Source organism: Sebastes fasciatus, chromosome 6, assembly GCF_043250625.1.
Source record: "Sebastes fasciatus isolate fSebFas1 chromosome 6, fSebFas1.pri, whole genome shotgun sequence".
Classification (NCBI taxonomy): Eukaryota; Metazoa; Chordata; class Actinopteri; order Perciformes; family Sebastidae; genus Sebastes; species Sebastes fasciatus.
This window is the reverse complement of record NC_133800.1, coordinates 37,311,378-37,329,919: the sequence shown is the minus strand read 5'-3', so window position 1 is coordinate 37,329,919 and position 18,542 is coordinate 37,311,378. Positions and strand designations below refer to the sequence as shown.

Below are 18,542 nucleotides of genomic sequence, written 5' to 3'. Positions count from 1 at the left end.
GCAGTACAGTAGTACTACAGTACATCAGTACATCAGTACTACAGTACACTGACGCAGTATCATAACATCAAATCACAACTTACTGATTTCTCTCCAGATGAACAACATGATCGTTTCCGTCCACACTGATGATGTAAGACACCTGAAGACAGACAGACAGAGAGAGGACAGGTTAGTCTAATCTGTCCTGTCCTGGTACAGGTGAGGTCAGAGTGTGATCTCCAGGTGTGAACAGGAAGCTTCAGAGAGAGGACGGAACCTGCCACAATCAACAATAAATCTATAAATAAATAAATAAATATGTCATTATATGCAGCAGAAATAATATTAAAAATAAATGTAGCCATTAATTAATTGATAAAATGTGACAAATGTATATTTCTGTTTTAATTTTCAGATCAGATCAGAATTGAATCCTGTGAGATTATTTTGAGATAGCGGCCTCTTGTCAGGTTTGAACAGGAAGCTGAGAGAGAGACTAAAAGCAAAAGTCCAAAAAACTGAAAGAAAACTAAACTCCAAGGTCACCTGAGCCTCTGACTCACCTGGCAGATACCTGCCTCTCTGTGTGTGTGTGTGTGTGTGTGTGTGTGTGTTTGCTGCAGCTACCAGCAGGTATGTGATTACTGCGGGGGTGGACACACACACACACACAGACAGGTGGTGTGTGTGTGTGTGTGTGTGTGTTTGAGGTGAATCAGGACAGGAAGTCAGCGGTGGACTACATCACCCAGCTGCCAACAGCAGCTCCTCTGAGCTCTGAACACAGCGGGGGTCAAAGGTCAACAGAGGACAGACACAGCTGGTTTAACCCAACGGTCACCATGACAACAGACATTCACTCTGTTTCTCTTTATAACTACGGAGGACAGAACCTGTCAAAATAAAAAATAAATGAATAAATAAATTACTCGATAAATAAATAATTAAATATGCCATTAAATGTAGCAAAAATAATATTAAAAATAAATGTAGCCATTAATGAATTGATCAAATGTGACCTAAATTGATATTTCTGTTTTAATTTGCTTCTTTATTTATTTATCCATCTACTCTTCATTTGTATTAACTTTTAAATTAAGCAAATTAAATATCAAAGAAATTTATAAAAAAAAAAAAAGAATACAGAAATAAATAAGGAGTCAAAAATCGTGCAGAAATAAATAAATAAATACAAAAATAGATTTTAAATTTAATAAAAATAAATACATAAAGAAATAAAAGGGGAAATTAAAGAGTAAGAGTAAATAAATAAGGGAATTAATATAATACAAAACAAAGAAACAAATTAAAACAGAAATATCAATTCATGTCACATTTTATCAATTAATTAATGCCTACATTTATTTTTAATATTATTTTTGGTACATTTAATAACATATTTATTTATTTATCGAGTCATTTATTTATTCATTTTTTATTTTGGCAGGTTCCGTCCTACATATATAACGACATTATTTAACGTTTCACAACATTAATATCTTTCCTGCCATCATGGTATATTTTTATTGTTATTACAACTCATCAAATTATTCAGTTTTTAAAGGTAACTTTATCTTCTTATATCATAAAACTTTCTATACAAGAAGATATACAATTAATAATATTATTGTTATTGTCATTCATACAACAACAACAACAACAACAGCTGTGTATGTACTGAGGAAGTGGATCAGCTGACTGATCGCTGAGGCGAAGACGTCACCAGCAGAAACACTGTGGAGCTGATTCAACAGCCAATGGTTCATCATTTCATCAGTCAGTCAGTCAATCTGTGGCAGTACTGAGTTCCCCAGACTTTAGTTGTCAGTCAGAAGACTGAAAAACAGTTCCCATCCACATAATAATATAAAATAAAATGCCTTCTTAATAATAATAATGAACAAATGCCTCTATATTAACAAACAATTAAGGAAACTGAAATATTGGTTTGTGGTTTTCCTTTTACCCTCCTTTAAAGTTTTCCCAAATAAAATACACTAAAAGAAATGGGTATAAAGGGTTTCATTGAAAATCAACAAATGAATAGAATACAAAAATACAGCCTGCAGGCGTTAGGCTATCGTAAGGCAAGCCAGATCGCTGCACAAATAGTACCTAAACGTCCCAGTGCAGGTAACCCAATTGGTTGGCACTTAACTTGTTTCCCCAACTAGGAGTCAACACTCTCAACAAACAAAACACAAAGATCACAGAATCCCAAAAGGGCCCAAAACAGACCAGAGTTTCTGGTAAAGCTGATAACACATGTTGCATTGAGTGAAGGAGAGATCAGAATGACACTGGGTGTGCAGTTTCCCTCCTCTTTTAAGCCCTACAGAAAGGGCGTCGTTACACCCTGATTGGCCAAGAGGAGAACCACCAAGCTGCTCTCAACTATCATTTAAGAGCCAGTCCCCACACCCTGCACAACAGGTGAACTGAATAACCCTCTAATCACTCAGCAACTCAACCAGAAAAACACCAGGGAAAAGGGAAACAACAGCAAACACCAGAGAATTGGCAGCTGCCACAAATCAGTGACAGACTTTATACTATATATATATAAATATATATATACAGTATATATATATATATATATTACAGGGCTGAACGCCGCCCTGCTGCGGTCAAGATAAAAACGACCACAATGACTAACAGTATTTATTTCACATGTTGACATTCATGATAGTTTTTAATAGCAGCATCAGTAGATGTTCTCCTGCAGAGGGCTGAGTGTCAGCGTGTCTGTGGGCGGTGACACGTTACAGATACCAACACAATGACATCATCAACTAAGGGCTGTTACTGTGGTGGATCAGCACTGCTGTAAATCATACTGTAAACTTATTATATCAGCATCACCAGGTCCTGAGCCAACATGTCAAACTGTACAGAAACCAACTGATAAAACTCTATGTTCGTCATCATGTTTAGGACTCACAATCAGTATGAACTATGGAGGACGGAACCTGACAAAATAAAGAATTATAAGTAAATAAATAAATGACACGGTAAATAAATAAATTACTCAATAAATAAATAAATAAATAAATAAATAAATAAATGTACCAAAAATTAGAAATAAATGTAGGCATTGATTAATTGATAAAATCCGACATAAATTGATATTTCTGTTTTTATTCGCTTCTTTATTTATTTACCTTTGTATTAATTCCCTTATTTATTTACGCTTCTGCTTAATTTTCCCTTTTATTTATTTATTTATTAATTAATTTATTTTTATTAACTTTTAAAAAATATTTATTTTTACATAATGAGGCAGAAATGCATAAAGAAATGTAAAAAGAAAACAATGCAGAAAATAAATAAGTTTGGGTAAATAAATAGGAGGGAAAATCCTGCAGAAATAAATAAATAAATACATAAATAAAATGTAATAACGAGTAAATCAATTTAAAAAATACATTTAAAATAAATATAATACATTTAAAAGTTAATAGAAATAAATAAATGAATAATAAAGGGTGATGTCTTCTAATTACATTATAAACCCTTTATAAACTGTTAATAAATGATGAATAAGGAGTTACAGAATAAAGATGTGATTTGTTGCCTTCAGAGAATAAAAACGCATCAGAGAGAAAAACATGGCTGCAGGCTGAACACACACACACACACACACACACACACACACACACACACACCCTAACATCATACTTTCACACGGCGTCACTCACTCCGAGCATGAGCATGCTCACATTTCACCACAGTGTGTGTGTGTGTGTGTGTGTGTGTGTGTGTGTGTTTTAAGGTGGTCCTGGGACATGAACTGTGCTCATAGTGGAGTGTTGTATAGAGGAGGCTCAGTCCACCTTATCAGCTGCATCATTACTCATTCTTATTATTAGTCTGGTGTGGAACCATTCTTCTACAGCTGCAGCTCTACTGGGGACACTTTCAGCTGCACACCGCCCACTGAGCATTCAGCCTGATAGAAACACATGCTGCTGCTACTGTGGAATAAAACCACAGAACATATATATGTTTTAATTTGCTTCTTTATTTATTTTCCTTTGTATTAATCCCCCACTAATCTACTCTTCTATTTAATTCCATCTTTTATTTAGTCATTTATTTATTTTTATTAAATTATTTTTTCTATTTTTAAATGTATTTATTCATTATTAAATTGTATTTATTTATGCATGATTTTCCCTTTGCATTTCACCCCTATTTATTTCCCCAAACTTATTTATTTCTGTATTCTTTTGTTTACACATTTCTTTTTAAATTTCTGCCTCAATATGCAAATGAGGGGGCTGTCATTCAACATGTGTCACGGGGTCACAGCGCATATTTAAAAATACATTTAAAATAAATAAAGAAAATGCAAAAATAAATACATTTTAAAAGTTAATAAAAATAAATAAATTAATAAATAAATAAAAGGGGAAATTAAATAAAAGAGTAGATAGGGGAATTAATTCAAAGATAAATAAATAAAGAAGCAAATTAAAACAGAAATACATTTATGTCACATTTTATCAATTAATTAATAGCTACATTTATTTTTCATATTCATCATCATTTATTTATTTATTTGTTTATTTTTAATATTATTTTTTGTACATTTAATGGCATATTTAATTATTTGTCGAGTCATAAAGAAAATATAAACCAGCGATGCTGTAACATTTCTCCTCCAACAGACTTTCTAAAATACCTCTAATACATGTTCTGTTGTGTGTTGGAATGTATTTATCAGCTTGTGACCAGTAGAAGTGAGGAGAGAGATAACGAGCTGCTGACACAGCGAGGGAGAGGTGAGGTCACACAGACAGGAAGTAGATCTGACTGCTCAGCTGTTCCTGTGCTGAGTGTGTGTTTCCTAAAGGTCAGAGGTCACACAGAAACCATAACAAAAAGGAAAGTGTAACACTGTAGTCGTAGAAGCTGATTACCTGATTGGGGGGTCTCCCGTCCAGGTCCCGCCTCAGCCGGCCTCCTATTGGTCGAGGGACGGTCAGCTGATAGGAGGAGAGGTGTTCTGTCTGCTGAGAGTCTGCAGGAGGAAACAGACCGACAGTCAACATGGGGATTCATCTGAGACTCAACGTAGAGCGATGGACAGTTCAACACCTCCCTCTGAGATGTGGAGGAGTAGAAGTAGAAATACTCAAGTGAAGTACAAGTACTTCAAAGTACCTCAACCTCCTGGTCATGAGGAGACATGAATAACCTTCATGAAGCTGTTTTTAGGACCGGACCTACAAACGCTAAAGTCTGTCACTGAGTGGTGAAGTTACACGATCGGTCGCCGAGTGTTGGAGTTTCCTCATTGGCCGTTGCTCTTTCAAAATGAAAAGGCGGGAACAGTCCTTCATGCAAATGAGCCCGTCCAGTGTGACCCGTCCAGCGTGACGCGTCCTGCTCACGAAACTCGGACTGAGCTGTGAAACTAGGTATTTTTTTTAAGGTCCAACACGATATATGAGAGTGTTTTCTAATCAAACCATGTAATTACGATGTAATACCACTACGCGTCTGCTGAACGCCGCGGTGAAGTTCCCGTCAAAACAAGAGGAGGATGAGATGGCGATGGCGGCGCACTTTAAAGGTCCCATATCGTGCTCATTTTCAGGTTCATACTTGTATTTTGCGTTTCTATTAGAACATGTTTACATGATGTAATGTTCAAACAAAACTTTATTTTCCTCATCCTGTCTGTCTGAATATACCTGTATATAACCTGTATGTAATAATATACCTGTATTCACCCTCTGTCTGAAACGCTCTGTTTTAGTGCATTTCAACGAAATTGCGTTGCTAGGCAACAGCTTGGGTCCATGTTTACTTCCTGTCAGCTGATGTCATTCACATCCACTGCAACAGGAAATAAACTGGGACACATTTAGAATGTTTATTTTTAAAACTTTGAAATGGTCAAAATATTGTATATTTGTGACATCACAAATGGACAGAAATCCTGACGGCTTGTTTCAAACGCTCAGTTTCTGAATACGTGCTGTGTGTGTTTCTCCGTATATTGAGTGTTTTGATAGTTTAACAGTATTTATATAGAACTTAAACCTGCTTTATAATATAAAAGACATGAAAATCTCACTTTTTACAATATGGGACCTGTGTTGCAGGTGATAGACGGGACCCACATCAGGGGTTCAAGCTATCGTACCATGTGAAGTTCAACTTGTTAGCAGAAAATACAAATCAACAATCAACGTCCAGTTAGTCTAAAATCAAGAAAATAACATAACCAACGTTTAGCACGGTGGCCTGGCACTACCAACAAACGGTCTCCATGGAAACGGTAGAATGTTACCGCTGTAAAATCTGTGTTCCTTAACGAAGGACAAATACAACCGCTGGTCTTTAGTACTCTGAGGAGCTCAAACTCTCCACACTCCCACACACGACTACACACACCAAAACACTCCCACACACGACTACACACACCAAAACACACCCACACACGACTACACACACCAAAACACACCCACACACGACTACACACACCAAAACACACCCACACACGACTACACACACCAAAACACACCCACACACGACTACACACACCAAAACACACCCACACACGACTACACACACCAAAACACTCCCACACACGACTACACACACCAAAACACACCCACACACGACTACACACACCAAAACACTCCCACACACGACTACACACACCAAAACACACCCACACACGACTACACACACCAAAACACACCCACACACGACTACACACACCAAAACACACCCACACACGACTACACACACCAAAACACACCCACACACGACTACACACACCAAAACACTCCCACACACGACTACACACACCAAAACACACCCACACACGACTACACACACCAACACACACCCACACACACACGACTACACACACCAAAACACTCCCACACACGACTACACACACCAAAACACTCCCACACACGACTACACACACCAAAACACTCCCACACACGACTACACACACCAAAACACACCCACACACGACTACACGCACCAAAACACTCCCACACACGACTACACACACCAAAACACACCCACACACGACTACACGCACCAAAACACTCCCACACACGACTACACACACCAAAACACACCCACACACGACTACACGCACCAACACACACCCACACACGACTACACGCACCAACACACTCCCACACACGACTACACGCACCAACACACACCCACACACGACTACACACACCAAAACACACCCACACACGACTACACGCACCAACACACACCCACACACGACTACACGCACCAACACACTCCCACACACGACTACACGCACCAACACACACCCACACATGACTACACACACCAAAACACACCCACACACGACTACACACGACTGCACACACCAACACACACCCACACACACGACTACACACACCAAAACACACCCACACACGACTACACACACCAAAACACACCCACACACGACTACACGCACCAACACACACCCACACACGACTACACGCACCAACACACACCCACACACGACTACACGCACCAACACACACCCACACACGACTGCACACACCAACACACACCCACACACACGACTACACACACCAACACACGACTACACACGACTGCACACACCAACACACACCCACACACGACTACACACACCCACACACGACTACACACGACTGCACACACCAACACACACCCACACACACGACTACACACACCAACACACGACTACACACGACTACACACACCAACACACACCCACACATGACTGCAGGTCTGCTCCTGGATCAGATTTCTCTTTGTGTTGCTGCTGCAGGTAAAGGTGATACCTGCTGCAACACGCCCAACGCAACACACAGCAACACAGAGGTACGCTCAGGTTGGTTCACTTCAGGTGAGGTCAGCGTGTGCAGGTAGACACACAAACTCATTGTCCCTACAGGACGCCAGACACCCCCCCCCCCCCCCCCCCGCCCCCCCCCCCGCTGACAGAGAGCCAGAGCCGGGATCAGAGGACGGGTCTGATGGTCTGATGGTCTGATGGTCTGATGGTCTGATGGTCTGATGGTCTGATGGTCTGATGGTCTGATGTAGGTCAACACTCACTGTGGTCCACATTTAGTGCTGCTCTCTCATTATCTCTGCTGCTCTCTCATTAACTCTTTCATTGTCGTCTACATCCTCTAAACTAACATTTAAAACCTTCTAAACCTTTTCTCTGCTACCAGAAGCTGAGCCGAAGACATGAGGACACAATTACATATGATTGACTCATTAATAAACACCTTTCAGTGGGACGTCTGTGGCTGTGGAGGCAGCAGGAGAGCTGCAGCAGGTGAGCTACTGTAGCTCTGGTAATAACCACTAACATGTAGCTCAGATAACAAACAGCTCAGGCTGTAAGAAGTTTATTATATTTACATAAAAACAGGAGGATGGAAACACGTACTGCAGATGTTGAGTCTGATTTAGTGGATTAACAATCATGTAATAATGTGACCTGAGGAGTAACAAGGCAGACGGCCTCTCTCTCTTCTTCTCTCTGTTATATAAAGTCTTTGTGTTCACATCACCGCTGCCGGTTTAGCTGCTGTTGGTTCGTCTCGTCTCAGGGGATGAATGAACCCTTTGTGGTTGTGTATCTGTGTGTTTTTGTGTGAATGTTGGCTCTTTATATTAATAAATATATTTCTGTATATGTGTAGAAATCAGTAACATCAAGCTGTTTAAAGGGAGAGTTCAACACATTCTGTCTCGTTCAGATCCCGTCTGGATTAACTGGTTGTTTACAGAGAAATAGTTCCTGCATACTGAATAATTCCCCTGAAAACCACAAACTGTTTCTACATGTAACGTTGGATTTTGTCTCCGTTTCTGACAACTTCAGCCTCCACCCGCTGAATCACATCCTCTCTCCGACGGCAGCTTCCTATTTTTCCTCTCAGTTCTCCTCCAGAGGTCACTTCAGGTCATCCTGATGCTTCACACCTCCGATCTCAACAAAACCATCAAAAGAACTCTCAAAGTACTTTAAAAGAACTGAGGAGAACATCTAGATACGTCTTTAAGAAAGTTTACAGAAACATTAAAGAAAATCTAGAAAAAGTTGGAGGAATTTTAAGAGTAAATAGAATTTATTTCATTAATTAGTCTCAAAGACGATGGACAGAAACCCTGAAGTGAACTTAAAGAAAGGTTCAACGGAAAGTTCAACAGTCTTTTCTGATGGAAACCTCTCAGTGAGGTTGATGACAGGTCTGGATGTGGATCCTGACCACAGATCAGTGAGTTCATTTGTTCTGAACCACAGAAACATGACCTGACCTTCACCATCACACCCACTGAACCACACAACAAGACACCCAGCCAATCAGAACACACCTGAAACCAACTGCTGACGTCTTTAATGAGACCACCAGCCAATCAGAACACACCTGAAACCAACCGCTGACGTCTTTAATGAGACCACCAGCCAATCAGAACACACCTGAAACCAACACCGGAAATCACGAGACCCAGCGTGGTTAACATCAGGAAACCAGTCAGATTCACCATCAACAGGCTGAAAACTTCCCAGCAGATCTTTGATGTTCTGACTGAATAACAATCTGTCAAACTGGAACTCTGAACGAACAGACGGAGAAATAAAAAGACAGAACTGCTTTATAATAATAAAAATAATAAAATCTAATTTTATCTGAAGCTGCTTTCAGTTCAAAGACGTCAGACTGTAAAAACTGACTCCTCATCATCATCATCATCATCATCATCATCATCATCATCATCATCATCATCATCATCATCATCGAGGCTGTGTCTCCTCTTACTGTCCAGAGGAGAGGAAAGGTTATTAGAATGATATGTTCATCATAGTAGAGCTATAGAATCAGAGTAGAGTAGAGTAGAGTAGAGTAGAGTAGAGTAGAGCTATAGAATCAGAGTAGAGTAGAGTAGAGTAGAGTAGAGCTATAGAATCAGAGTAGAGTAGAGTAGAGTAGAGTAGAGCTATAGAATCAGAGTAGAGTAGAGTAGAGTAGAGTAGAGCTATAGAATCAGAGTAGAGTAGAGCTATAGAATCAGAGTAGAGTAGAGTAGAGTAGAGTAGAGTAGAGTAGAGTAGAGCTATAGAATCAGAGTAGAGTAGAGTAGAGCTATAGAATCAGAGTAGAGTAGAGTAGAGCTATAGAATCAGAGTAGAGTAGAGTAGAGTAGAGTAGAGTAGAGTAGAGCTATAGAATCAGAGTAGAGTAGAGTAGAGTAGAGCTATAGAATCAGAGTAGAGTAGAGTAGAGTAGAGTAGAGCTATAGAATCAGAGTAGAGTAGAGCTATAGAATCAGAGTAGAGTAGAGTAGAGTAGAGCTATAGAATCAGAGTAGAGTAGAGTAGAGTAGAGCTATAGAATCAGAGTAGAGTAGAGTAGAGCTATAGAATCAGAGTAGAGTAGAGTAGAGTAGAGTAGAGTAGAGTAGAGTAGAGCTATAGAATCAGAGTAGAGTAGAGTAGAGTAGAGTAGAGTAGAGCTATAGAATCAGAGTAGAGTAGAGTAGAGCTATAGAATCAGAGTAGAGTAGAGTAGAGTAGAGTAGAGTAGAGCTATAGAATCAGAGTAGAGTAGAGTAGAGTAGAGTAGAGTAGAGCTATAGAATCAGAGTAGAGTAGAGTAGAGTAGAGTAGAGCTATAGAATAAGAGAACAGTAGAGTAGAGCTATAGAATCAGAGCAGAGTAGAGTAGAGTAGAGTAGAGCTATAGAATCAGAGTAGAGTAAAGTAGAGCTATAGAATCAGAGTAGAGTAGAGTAGAGTAGAGCTATAGAATCAGAGTAGAGTAAAGTAGAGCTATAGAATCAGAGTAGAGTAGAGTAGAGTAAAGTAGAGCTATAGAATCAGAGTAGAGTAGAGTAGAGTAGAGTAGAGTAGAGTAGAGCTATAGAATCAGAATAGAGTAGAGTAGAGCTATAGAATCAGAGCAGAGTAGAGTAGAGCTATAGAATCAGAGCAGAGTAGAGTAGAGTAGAGTAGAGTAGAGTAGAGCTATAGAATCAGAGCAGAGTAGAGCAGAGTAGAGTAGAGCTATAGAATCAGAGTAGAGTAGAGTAGAGCTATAGAATCAGAGTAGAGTAGAGTAGAGCTATAGAATCAGAGTAGAGTAGAGTAGAGCTATAGAATCAGAGTAGAGTAGAGTAGAGCTATAGAATCAGAGCAGAGTAGAGTAGAGCTATAGAATCAGAGTAGAGTAAAGTAGAGCTATAGAATCAGAGTAGAGTAGAGTAGAGTAAAGTAGAGCTATAGAATCAGAGTAGAGTAGAGTAGAGTAAAGTAGAGCTATAGAATCAGAGCAGAGTAGAGTAGAGCTATAGAATCAGAGTAGAGTAAAGTAGAGCTATAGAATCAGAGTAGAGTAGAGTAGAGTAGAGTAGAGCTATAGAATCAGAGTAGAGTAGAGTAGAGTAGAGTAGAGCTATAGAATCAGAATAGAGTAGAGTAGAGCTATAGAATCAGAGCAGAGTAGAGTAGAGCTATAGAATCAGAGCAGAGTAGAGTAGAGCTATAGAATCAGAGCAGAGTAGAGTAGAGCTATAGAATCAGATCAGAGTAGAGTAGAGCTATAGAATCAGAATAGAGTAGAGTAGAGCTATAGAATCAGAGCAGAGTAGAGTAGAGCTATAGAATCAGAGCAGAGTAGAGTAGAGCTATAGAATCAGAGCAGAGTAGAGTAGAGCTATAGAATCAGAGTAGAGTAAAGTAGAGCTATAGAATCAGAGCAGAGTAGAGTAGAGTAGAGTAGAGCTATAGAATCAGAGTAGAGTAAAGTAGAGCTATAGAATCAGATCAGAGTAGAGTAGAGCTATAGAATCAGAGCAGAGTAGAGTAGAGTAAAGTAGAGCTATAGAATCAGAGCAGACTGATCCTCTAACGGAGAACGTTTTCTAGGAGAAGCTTAAAGTATGAGAGCAGATTTTGTGTCTCAGAGCTGCAGATTTGTTCAGAAAACAGAGAGAGTGAGTCATGATTCAGGGAAACAGGGAGGGAGAGACACACACAGAGAGAGAGAGAGAGAGAGAGAGAGAGAGAGAGAGGTTCCTGTAAATGTTCAGATTCATTGAGCCTGTCTGGATGTTGGCTCCTCATCACTCCCTCCCCGTCAGACTGGAGAGTAACAGGGTTTACTTCCTGTCGGTGTCGGAGCTGCTGAAGGACTCGGCTGTGAGCCCGGCGGCCGACGACGCTAAGCTGCTTAACGCTCAACCTGAACGCCAAAACACACACACTCTGAAAACACAAACACACACACACTCTGAAAACACACACACGACCACAGAGAGGAAAGCCGGCGACTCAGCAGTCCATGAAGACACAAAGCAACAGATCGATATCCACCAACACCTTCATTCTTCTGCTTCTAGTCTGGAGAGACGTTAACCTCCATACTGGTGATAAACACGTTTCATCACCCACTAAGAAACACAACGTTAGTGACATGCTGTAATAATTACGGAGTATCTCTTTGCACCCGGGTGAGAACAGTCACACGGCAGCTATTTGGCTATTTACACCCACTAAGTGTCTAAGTTGTAGTAATAAACTGGAAAAACAAAGTTCGGAAACTTGTGTTTGGTGGATTATTTCTCTGTTGTATCAATGCTAATGGTCATTGTATTTTACATCGTTGGAAAGCCTGTTTATTTACCTTCGCAATGATGTCACACTTGTAAGGATCATGCATTTGCGGGATGAGCAGCACAGCTGATGATGTGGGGAGCGCCCAAGAAAAATTTTCCAAAATGCTCTGCCAATGGTAAACAGTGTATTCTCGTGTTGGTAGTGAGTTGTTTGGTGGATTGGATGATTGAACTCTCTATCAGTAACAAGGAACAAACGAGACATATTGGCTATTTTACACTTTATTCATTGAATCCACCATCAGGAGCCTCAGTAGCGGTGGAAGATCCATACGCAGCCACAACAGCCTGGCACCTCCTCCTCATGCTGGTCACCAACCTGGTCACACGTTGCTGTGGGATGGCGTTCCATTCCTCAACCAGGATTGGTTGCAGGTCAGCCAACGAGGTTGTGTTGGTCACTCTGACACGTACAGCACGCCCAAGCTGATCCTACATGTGTTGAATTGGGTTGAGGTGTGGACTCTTGGCAGGCCGTTCCATTCTCTCTCCTCCCACATTGTGGAGGTAGTCTGTGATAACCCTGGCTCTGTGGGGGGGGGCGTTGTTTCTTGGAGGATGAAGTTAGGTCCCAGATTGTGGAGATATGGGATCACCACTGGCTGCAGAATCTCATCCTGATATCTCCCTGCATTGAGATGGCCTTCAATGATGACAAGCCTTGTTTTACCAGTGAGGGAGATGCCCCCCCCCCCACACCATGACACTACCCCCACCAAAAGCTGTTACTCCATCGGTGCAACAATCAGCATAGCGTTCTCCACGTCGTCTCCATACTTTCACCCTGCCATCCAACTTTGTCAGACAGAACCTGGACTCATCACTAAACATGACATTCCCCCACATGTTCAGGTTCCATTGTCTGTGTTGGAGACACCAGCGCCAACGGGCCTGACGGTGAAGGGCAGTCATTGCAGGCTTCCTGGTAGCCTTATGAGAATACACTGTTTACCATTGGCAGAGCATTTTGGAACATTTTTCTCAGGCGCTCCCCACATAATCAGCTGTGCTGCTCATCCCACAAATGCATGATCCTTACAAGTTGGACATCATTGTGAAGGTAAATAAACAGGCTTTCCAACGTGTAAAATACAATGACCATTAGCATTGTAACAACAGAGAAATAATCCACCAAACACAAGTTTACTAACTTTGTTTTTCCAGTATATAAACACAAAGTACATGGGAGGAGGTCACAACTAGGACTTTCACCCTGGAGGCTGGACCAAAGAGTCTAGAAGCAAAGAGACGAAACTCTGGTGCTCTTTTGACAACAGCCGCTAGATGGTGCTGCGGTAGCGCTGCCGCCATTTTGGACTGAAAACACCACTGAGTCCAGTAGTGCTGAAAAGAGATCGAATAGTGGCCGATGGTGCACCACTGTGGTTCAGCGGCATAAGCTGGTGGCTGGAGTGGTGCGCCGCTTCTGTTCCTCCGCCATATACCGTTTCCTAACGGCAGGCGCCGCTTGAAAGTGGTGTGCCGCTGTCAGACTGTCACACCAGCACCGCCCCCTGATTCATATGCAAATATGATGCATATAAGCTTGTTTCATGACAAGTACTGCCGTTGATTTTATTTGTAAATGTTGTGGTTGATAAAGGTGGAGCTTCTAATTACGTTTAAGAAACAACGATGCTAGTACCGGTACCAGTACCTTTATACCAACAGAGTACTTCATTGGATACCCGTCATGTGATCAGAAAGATCTGAGGTGGAATTTGACCCAGAAAGTTTCCTTCCTCAGAGAAAGTCTGTAAACGTGTGTTCATGCTGCTGGAGGTTAAACCTCTTAATACATCATGTGTAGATTTAAAGGTGCTGCAGCGGTTCAGTTACAGTATGTAGTGACTCATCAGAGGCGGTTAAATCAAACATCACACTAAAATCAAAAGTTCCATGTCAACATCAGCGCCCAGCAGCAGAGCTACACTTCCGCCATTTTGGACTGAAAGTGACGACCAGACGCCAGTAAAACGTCGTCCTACAGAGAGACGTACAAAAGTAAAACTACATTATTTCTATTCTACTGTCATATTTAATGTCTCTACTGAAACGTCCTGCTACACACTGTTCCTTTAGAAAACATCTGATCAAGATGATGTCTCTGAGAAAAGTAAAAAGATATTAACATAAACGTGTGTTTCAGAACTAGTTTCTTCTATCTGTAAACTACGGCTGTGTTTTCACCACTTTAATACATTTTGTTTCTATTTATCACCAAAAGACATCTTGTGTACCCATTTACATATCTGGATGTCAGAGGTCAAGGGACCACTCTCACTGTCCACCCTCATTCTCACTGTCCACCCTCCTCATTCTCACTGTCCACCTTCCTCACTCTCACTGTCCACCCTCCTCATTCTCACTGTCCACCCTCCTCATTCTCAATGTCCACCTTCCTCACTCTCACTGTCCACCCTCCTGACTCTCCCTGTCCACCCTCCTGACTCTCACTGTCCACCCTCCTGACTCTCCCTGTCCACCCTCCTGACTCTCCCTGTCCACCCTCCTGACTCTCCCTGTCCACCCTCCTGACTCTCCCTGTCCACCCTCCTGACTCTCACTGTCCACCCTCCTCCTCCTCACTGTCCACCCTCCTGACTCTCACTGTCCACCCTCCTGACTCTCCCTGTCCACCCTCCTGACTCTCCCTGTCCACCCTCCTGACTCTCACTGTCCACCCTCCTCCTCCTCACTGTCCCCCCTCCTGACTCTCCCTGTCCACCCTCCTGACTCTCACTGTCCACCCTCCTCCTCCTCACTGTCCACCCTCCTGACTCTCACTGTCCACCCTCCTGACTCTCCCTGTCCACCCTCCTGACTCTCACTGTCCACCCTCCTCCTCCTCACTGTCCACCCTCCTGACTCTCCCTGTCCACCCTCCTGACTCTCCCTGTCCACCCTCCTGACTCTCCCTGTCCACCCTCCTTACTCTCACTGTCCACCCTCCTGACTCTCACTGTCCACCCTCCTCCTCCTCACTGTCCACCCTCCTGACTCTCCCTGTCCAGCCTCCTGACTCTCCCTGTCCACCCTCCTGACTCTCCCTGTCCACCCTCCTGACTCTCCCTGTCCACCCTCCTGACTCTCCCTGTCCACCCTCCTGACTCTCACTGTCCACCCTCCTGACTCTCCCTGTCCACCCTCCTGACTCTCCCTGTCCACCCTCCTGACTCTCCCTGTCCACCCTCCTGACTCTCCCTGTCCACCCTCCTGACTCTCACTGTCCACCCTCCTCCTCCTCACTGTCCACCCTCCTGACTCTCACTGTCCACCCTCCTGACTCTCCCTGTCCACCCTCCTGACTCTCCCTGTCCACCCTCCTGACTCTCACTGTCCACCCTCCTCCTCCTCACTGTCCCCCCTCCTGACTCTCCCTGTCCACCCTCCTGACTCTCACTGTCCACCCTCCTCCTCCTCACTGTCCACCCTCCTGACTCTCACTGTCCACCCTCCTGACTCTCCCTGTCCACCCTCCTGACTCTCACTGTCCACCCTCCTCCTCCTCACTGTCCACCCTCCTGACTCTCCCTGTCCACCCTCCTGACTCTCACTGTCCACCCTCCTGACTCTCCCTGTCCACCCTCCTGACTCTCCCTGTCCACCCTCCTGACTCTCACTGTCCACCCTCCTCCTCCTCACTGTCCCCCCTCCTGACTCTCCCTGTCCACCCTCCTGACTCTCACTGTCCACCCTCCTCCTCCTCACTGTCCACCCTCCTGACTCTCCCTGTCCAGCCTCCTGACTCTCCCTGTCCACCCTCCTGACTCTCCCTGTCCACCCTCCTGACTCTCCCTGTCCACCCTCCTGACTCTCCCTGTCCACCCTCCTGACTCTCACTGTCCACCCTCCTGACTCTCCCTGTCCACCCTCCTGACTCTCCCTGTCCACCCTCCTGACTCTCCCTGTCCACCCTCCTGACTCTCCCTGTCCACCCTCCTGACTCTCACTGTCCACCCTCCTCCTCCTCACTGTCCACCCTCCTGACTCTCACTGTCCACCCTCCTGACTCTCCCTGTCCACCCTCCTGACTCTCCCTGTCCACCCTCCTGACTCTCACTGTCCACCCTCCTCCTCCTCACTGTCCCCCCTCCTGACTCTCCCTGTCCACCCTCCTGACTCTCACTGTCCACCCTCCTCCTCCTCACTGTCCACCCTCCTGACTCTCACTGTCCACCCTCCTGACTCTCCCTGTCCACCCTCCTGACTCTCACTGTCCACCCTCCTCCTCCTCACTGTCCACCCTCCTGACTCTCCCTGTCCACCCTCCTGACTCTCACTGTCCACCCTCCTGACTCTCCCTGTCCACCCTCCTGACTCTCCCTGTCCACCCTCCTGACTCTCACTGTCCACCCTCCTCCTCCTCACTGTCCCCCCTCCTGACTCTCCCTGTCCACCCTCCTGACTCTCACTGTCCACCCTCCTCCTCCTCCCTGTCCACCCTCCTGACTCTCCCTGTCCACCCTCCTGACTCTCCCTGTCCACCCTCCTGACTCTCCCTGTCCACCCTCCTGACTCTCACTGTCCACCCTCCTGACTCTCCCTGTCCACCCTCCTGACTCTCACTGTCCACCCTCCTGACTCTCACTGTCCACCCTCCTCCTCCTCACTGTCCACCCTCCTGACTCTCCCTGTCCAGCCTCCTGACTCTCCCTGTCCACCCTCCTGACTCTCCCTGTCCACCCTCCTGACTCTCACTGTCCACCCTCCTGACTCTCCCTGTCCACCCTCCTGACTCTCCCTGTCCACCCTCCTGACTCTCACTGTCCACCCTCCTGACTCTCCCTGTCCACCCTCCTCCTCCTCACTGTCCCCCCTCCTGACTCTCACTGTCCCCCCTCCTGACTCTCACTGTCCACCCTGTCTCACCTCTGCAGTGTGAGTATCCTGTCAGCAGCAGCAGGCAGCAGACCTCCAGCAGCTCCACTCTTCTTCCTCCCATCATCTTCATCTTCTTCTTCTTCTTCTTCTGCTGAATGTCACCGGGCAGCTCTCACACAGTCTGTCCTCCTCCTGTGTTTCTTCTTCTTCTTGTTATTGTTGGTATTATTGTAGTTTTTATTGTTGTAGTTCTTGTTGTCTTCCCGCCGTGTCTCCCCGCAGAGCCTCATACTAAACAGCCCGGAGAGCTTTTCTTCCTCGGCCGAGCCATTCCTGCTGTCACACCGCGGCCAGAGGCGGGTAATGTGGCCGGTTAGCTCGGGTTAACCCGGGTTTAACTCGGGTTTAGTTCGGGTTTAACTAACGCTCGGATTTAAGATGTTCCGGTTGATAACTCAGTGAATTAAAACCCCAGCATTCTCCTCTGTTCCAGTAAAGTCCGTCCTCTCCGTGTCCAGATATTTCTCTCCTCGTAAACTCCACTGGAATCTCTAACAAGTTACCGGAAACACTCGCTGCTTCCGGTGACGCATTTCAAAATAAGACTCATGAAAAGTCCACTTTTAGAATTGTCATGTAAACGTTTGAAATGTACATAATTAATTTGATTAATATCTTAGTAAAATATTACAAATATAAGATTATATGGCTTGAATAGTAATAAAGCATTTAATTGATTAACAACTAATTGTACGATAAAAATAGGCATTAGTGAATGAATGAATGAATGAATGAATGAGTGAAAGACTTTATTTGAACATAAAAATAAATAAGAAACAGATACAAAATAATAACAAACAAAACAAGAGTAATAGTGTCCGAAAAGGAGTAGGTAGAAGTAAAACTTATATTTCCCTACCCTTTTCTTACTTCTCCTCTTAATAGATGTGTTTACAAATTGGACTAAATTAAAAAAGAAATCATTATTTGACATTTTAATGGGCAATAAAAAAAAAGAATTATCAAAATAGTTTACTAGTGAAAAAGAAAAGTAATAA

General features: G+C 43.5%; 1 protein-coding gene across 4 annotated transcripts in view; it reads right to left on the bottom strand.

Annotated features, from left to right (window-relative positions):
• LOC141770046 (disintegrin and metalloproteinase domain-containing protein 9-like) overlaps window positions 1-18,037 on the bottom strand; it is a 46,821-nt gene extending 28,784 nt beyond the window's left edge. For all 4 annotated transcript variants that reach the window (XR_012594377.1, XM_074639652.1, XM_074639653.1 and 1 more), the window contains exons 1-3: window positions 17,533-18,037; window positions 4,905-5,005; window positions 84-142 (exon numbers count right to left, since the gene is read on the bottom strand). Coding sequence is in view for 3 of the 4 variants with exons in the window: in XM_074639652.1 (XP_074495753.1) it covers window positions 84-142; window positions 4,905-5,005; window positions 17,533-17,614 (242 nt within the window). In the remaining variant the exon portion in view is untranslated. The remainder of the gene's footprint in view (window positions 1-83; window positions 143-4,904; window positions 5,006-17,532) is intronic.
• Window positions 18,038-18,542: the final 505 nt, after the last annotated feature.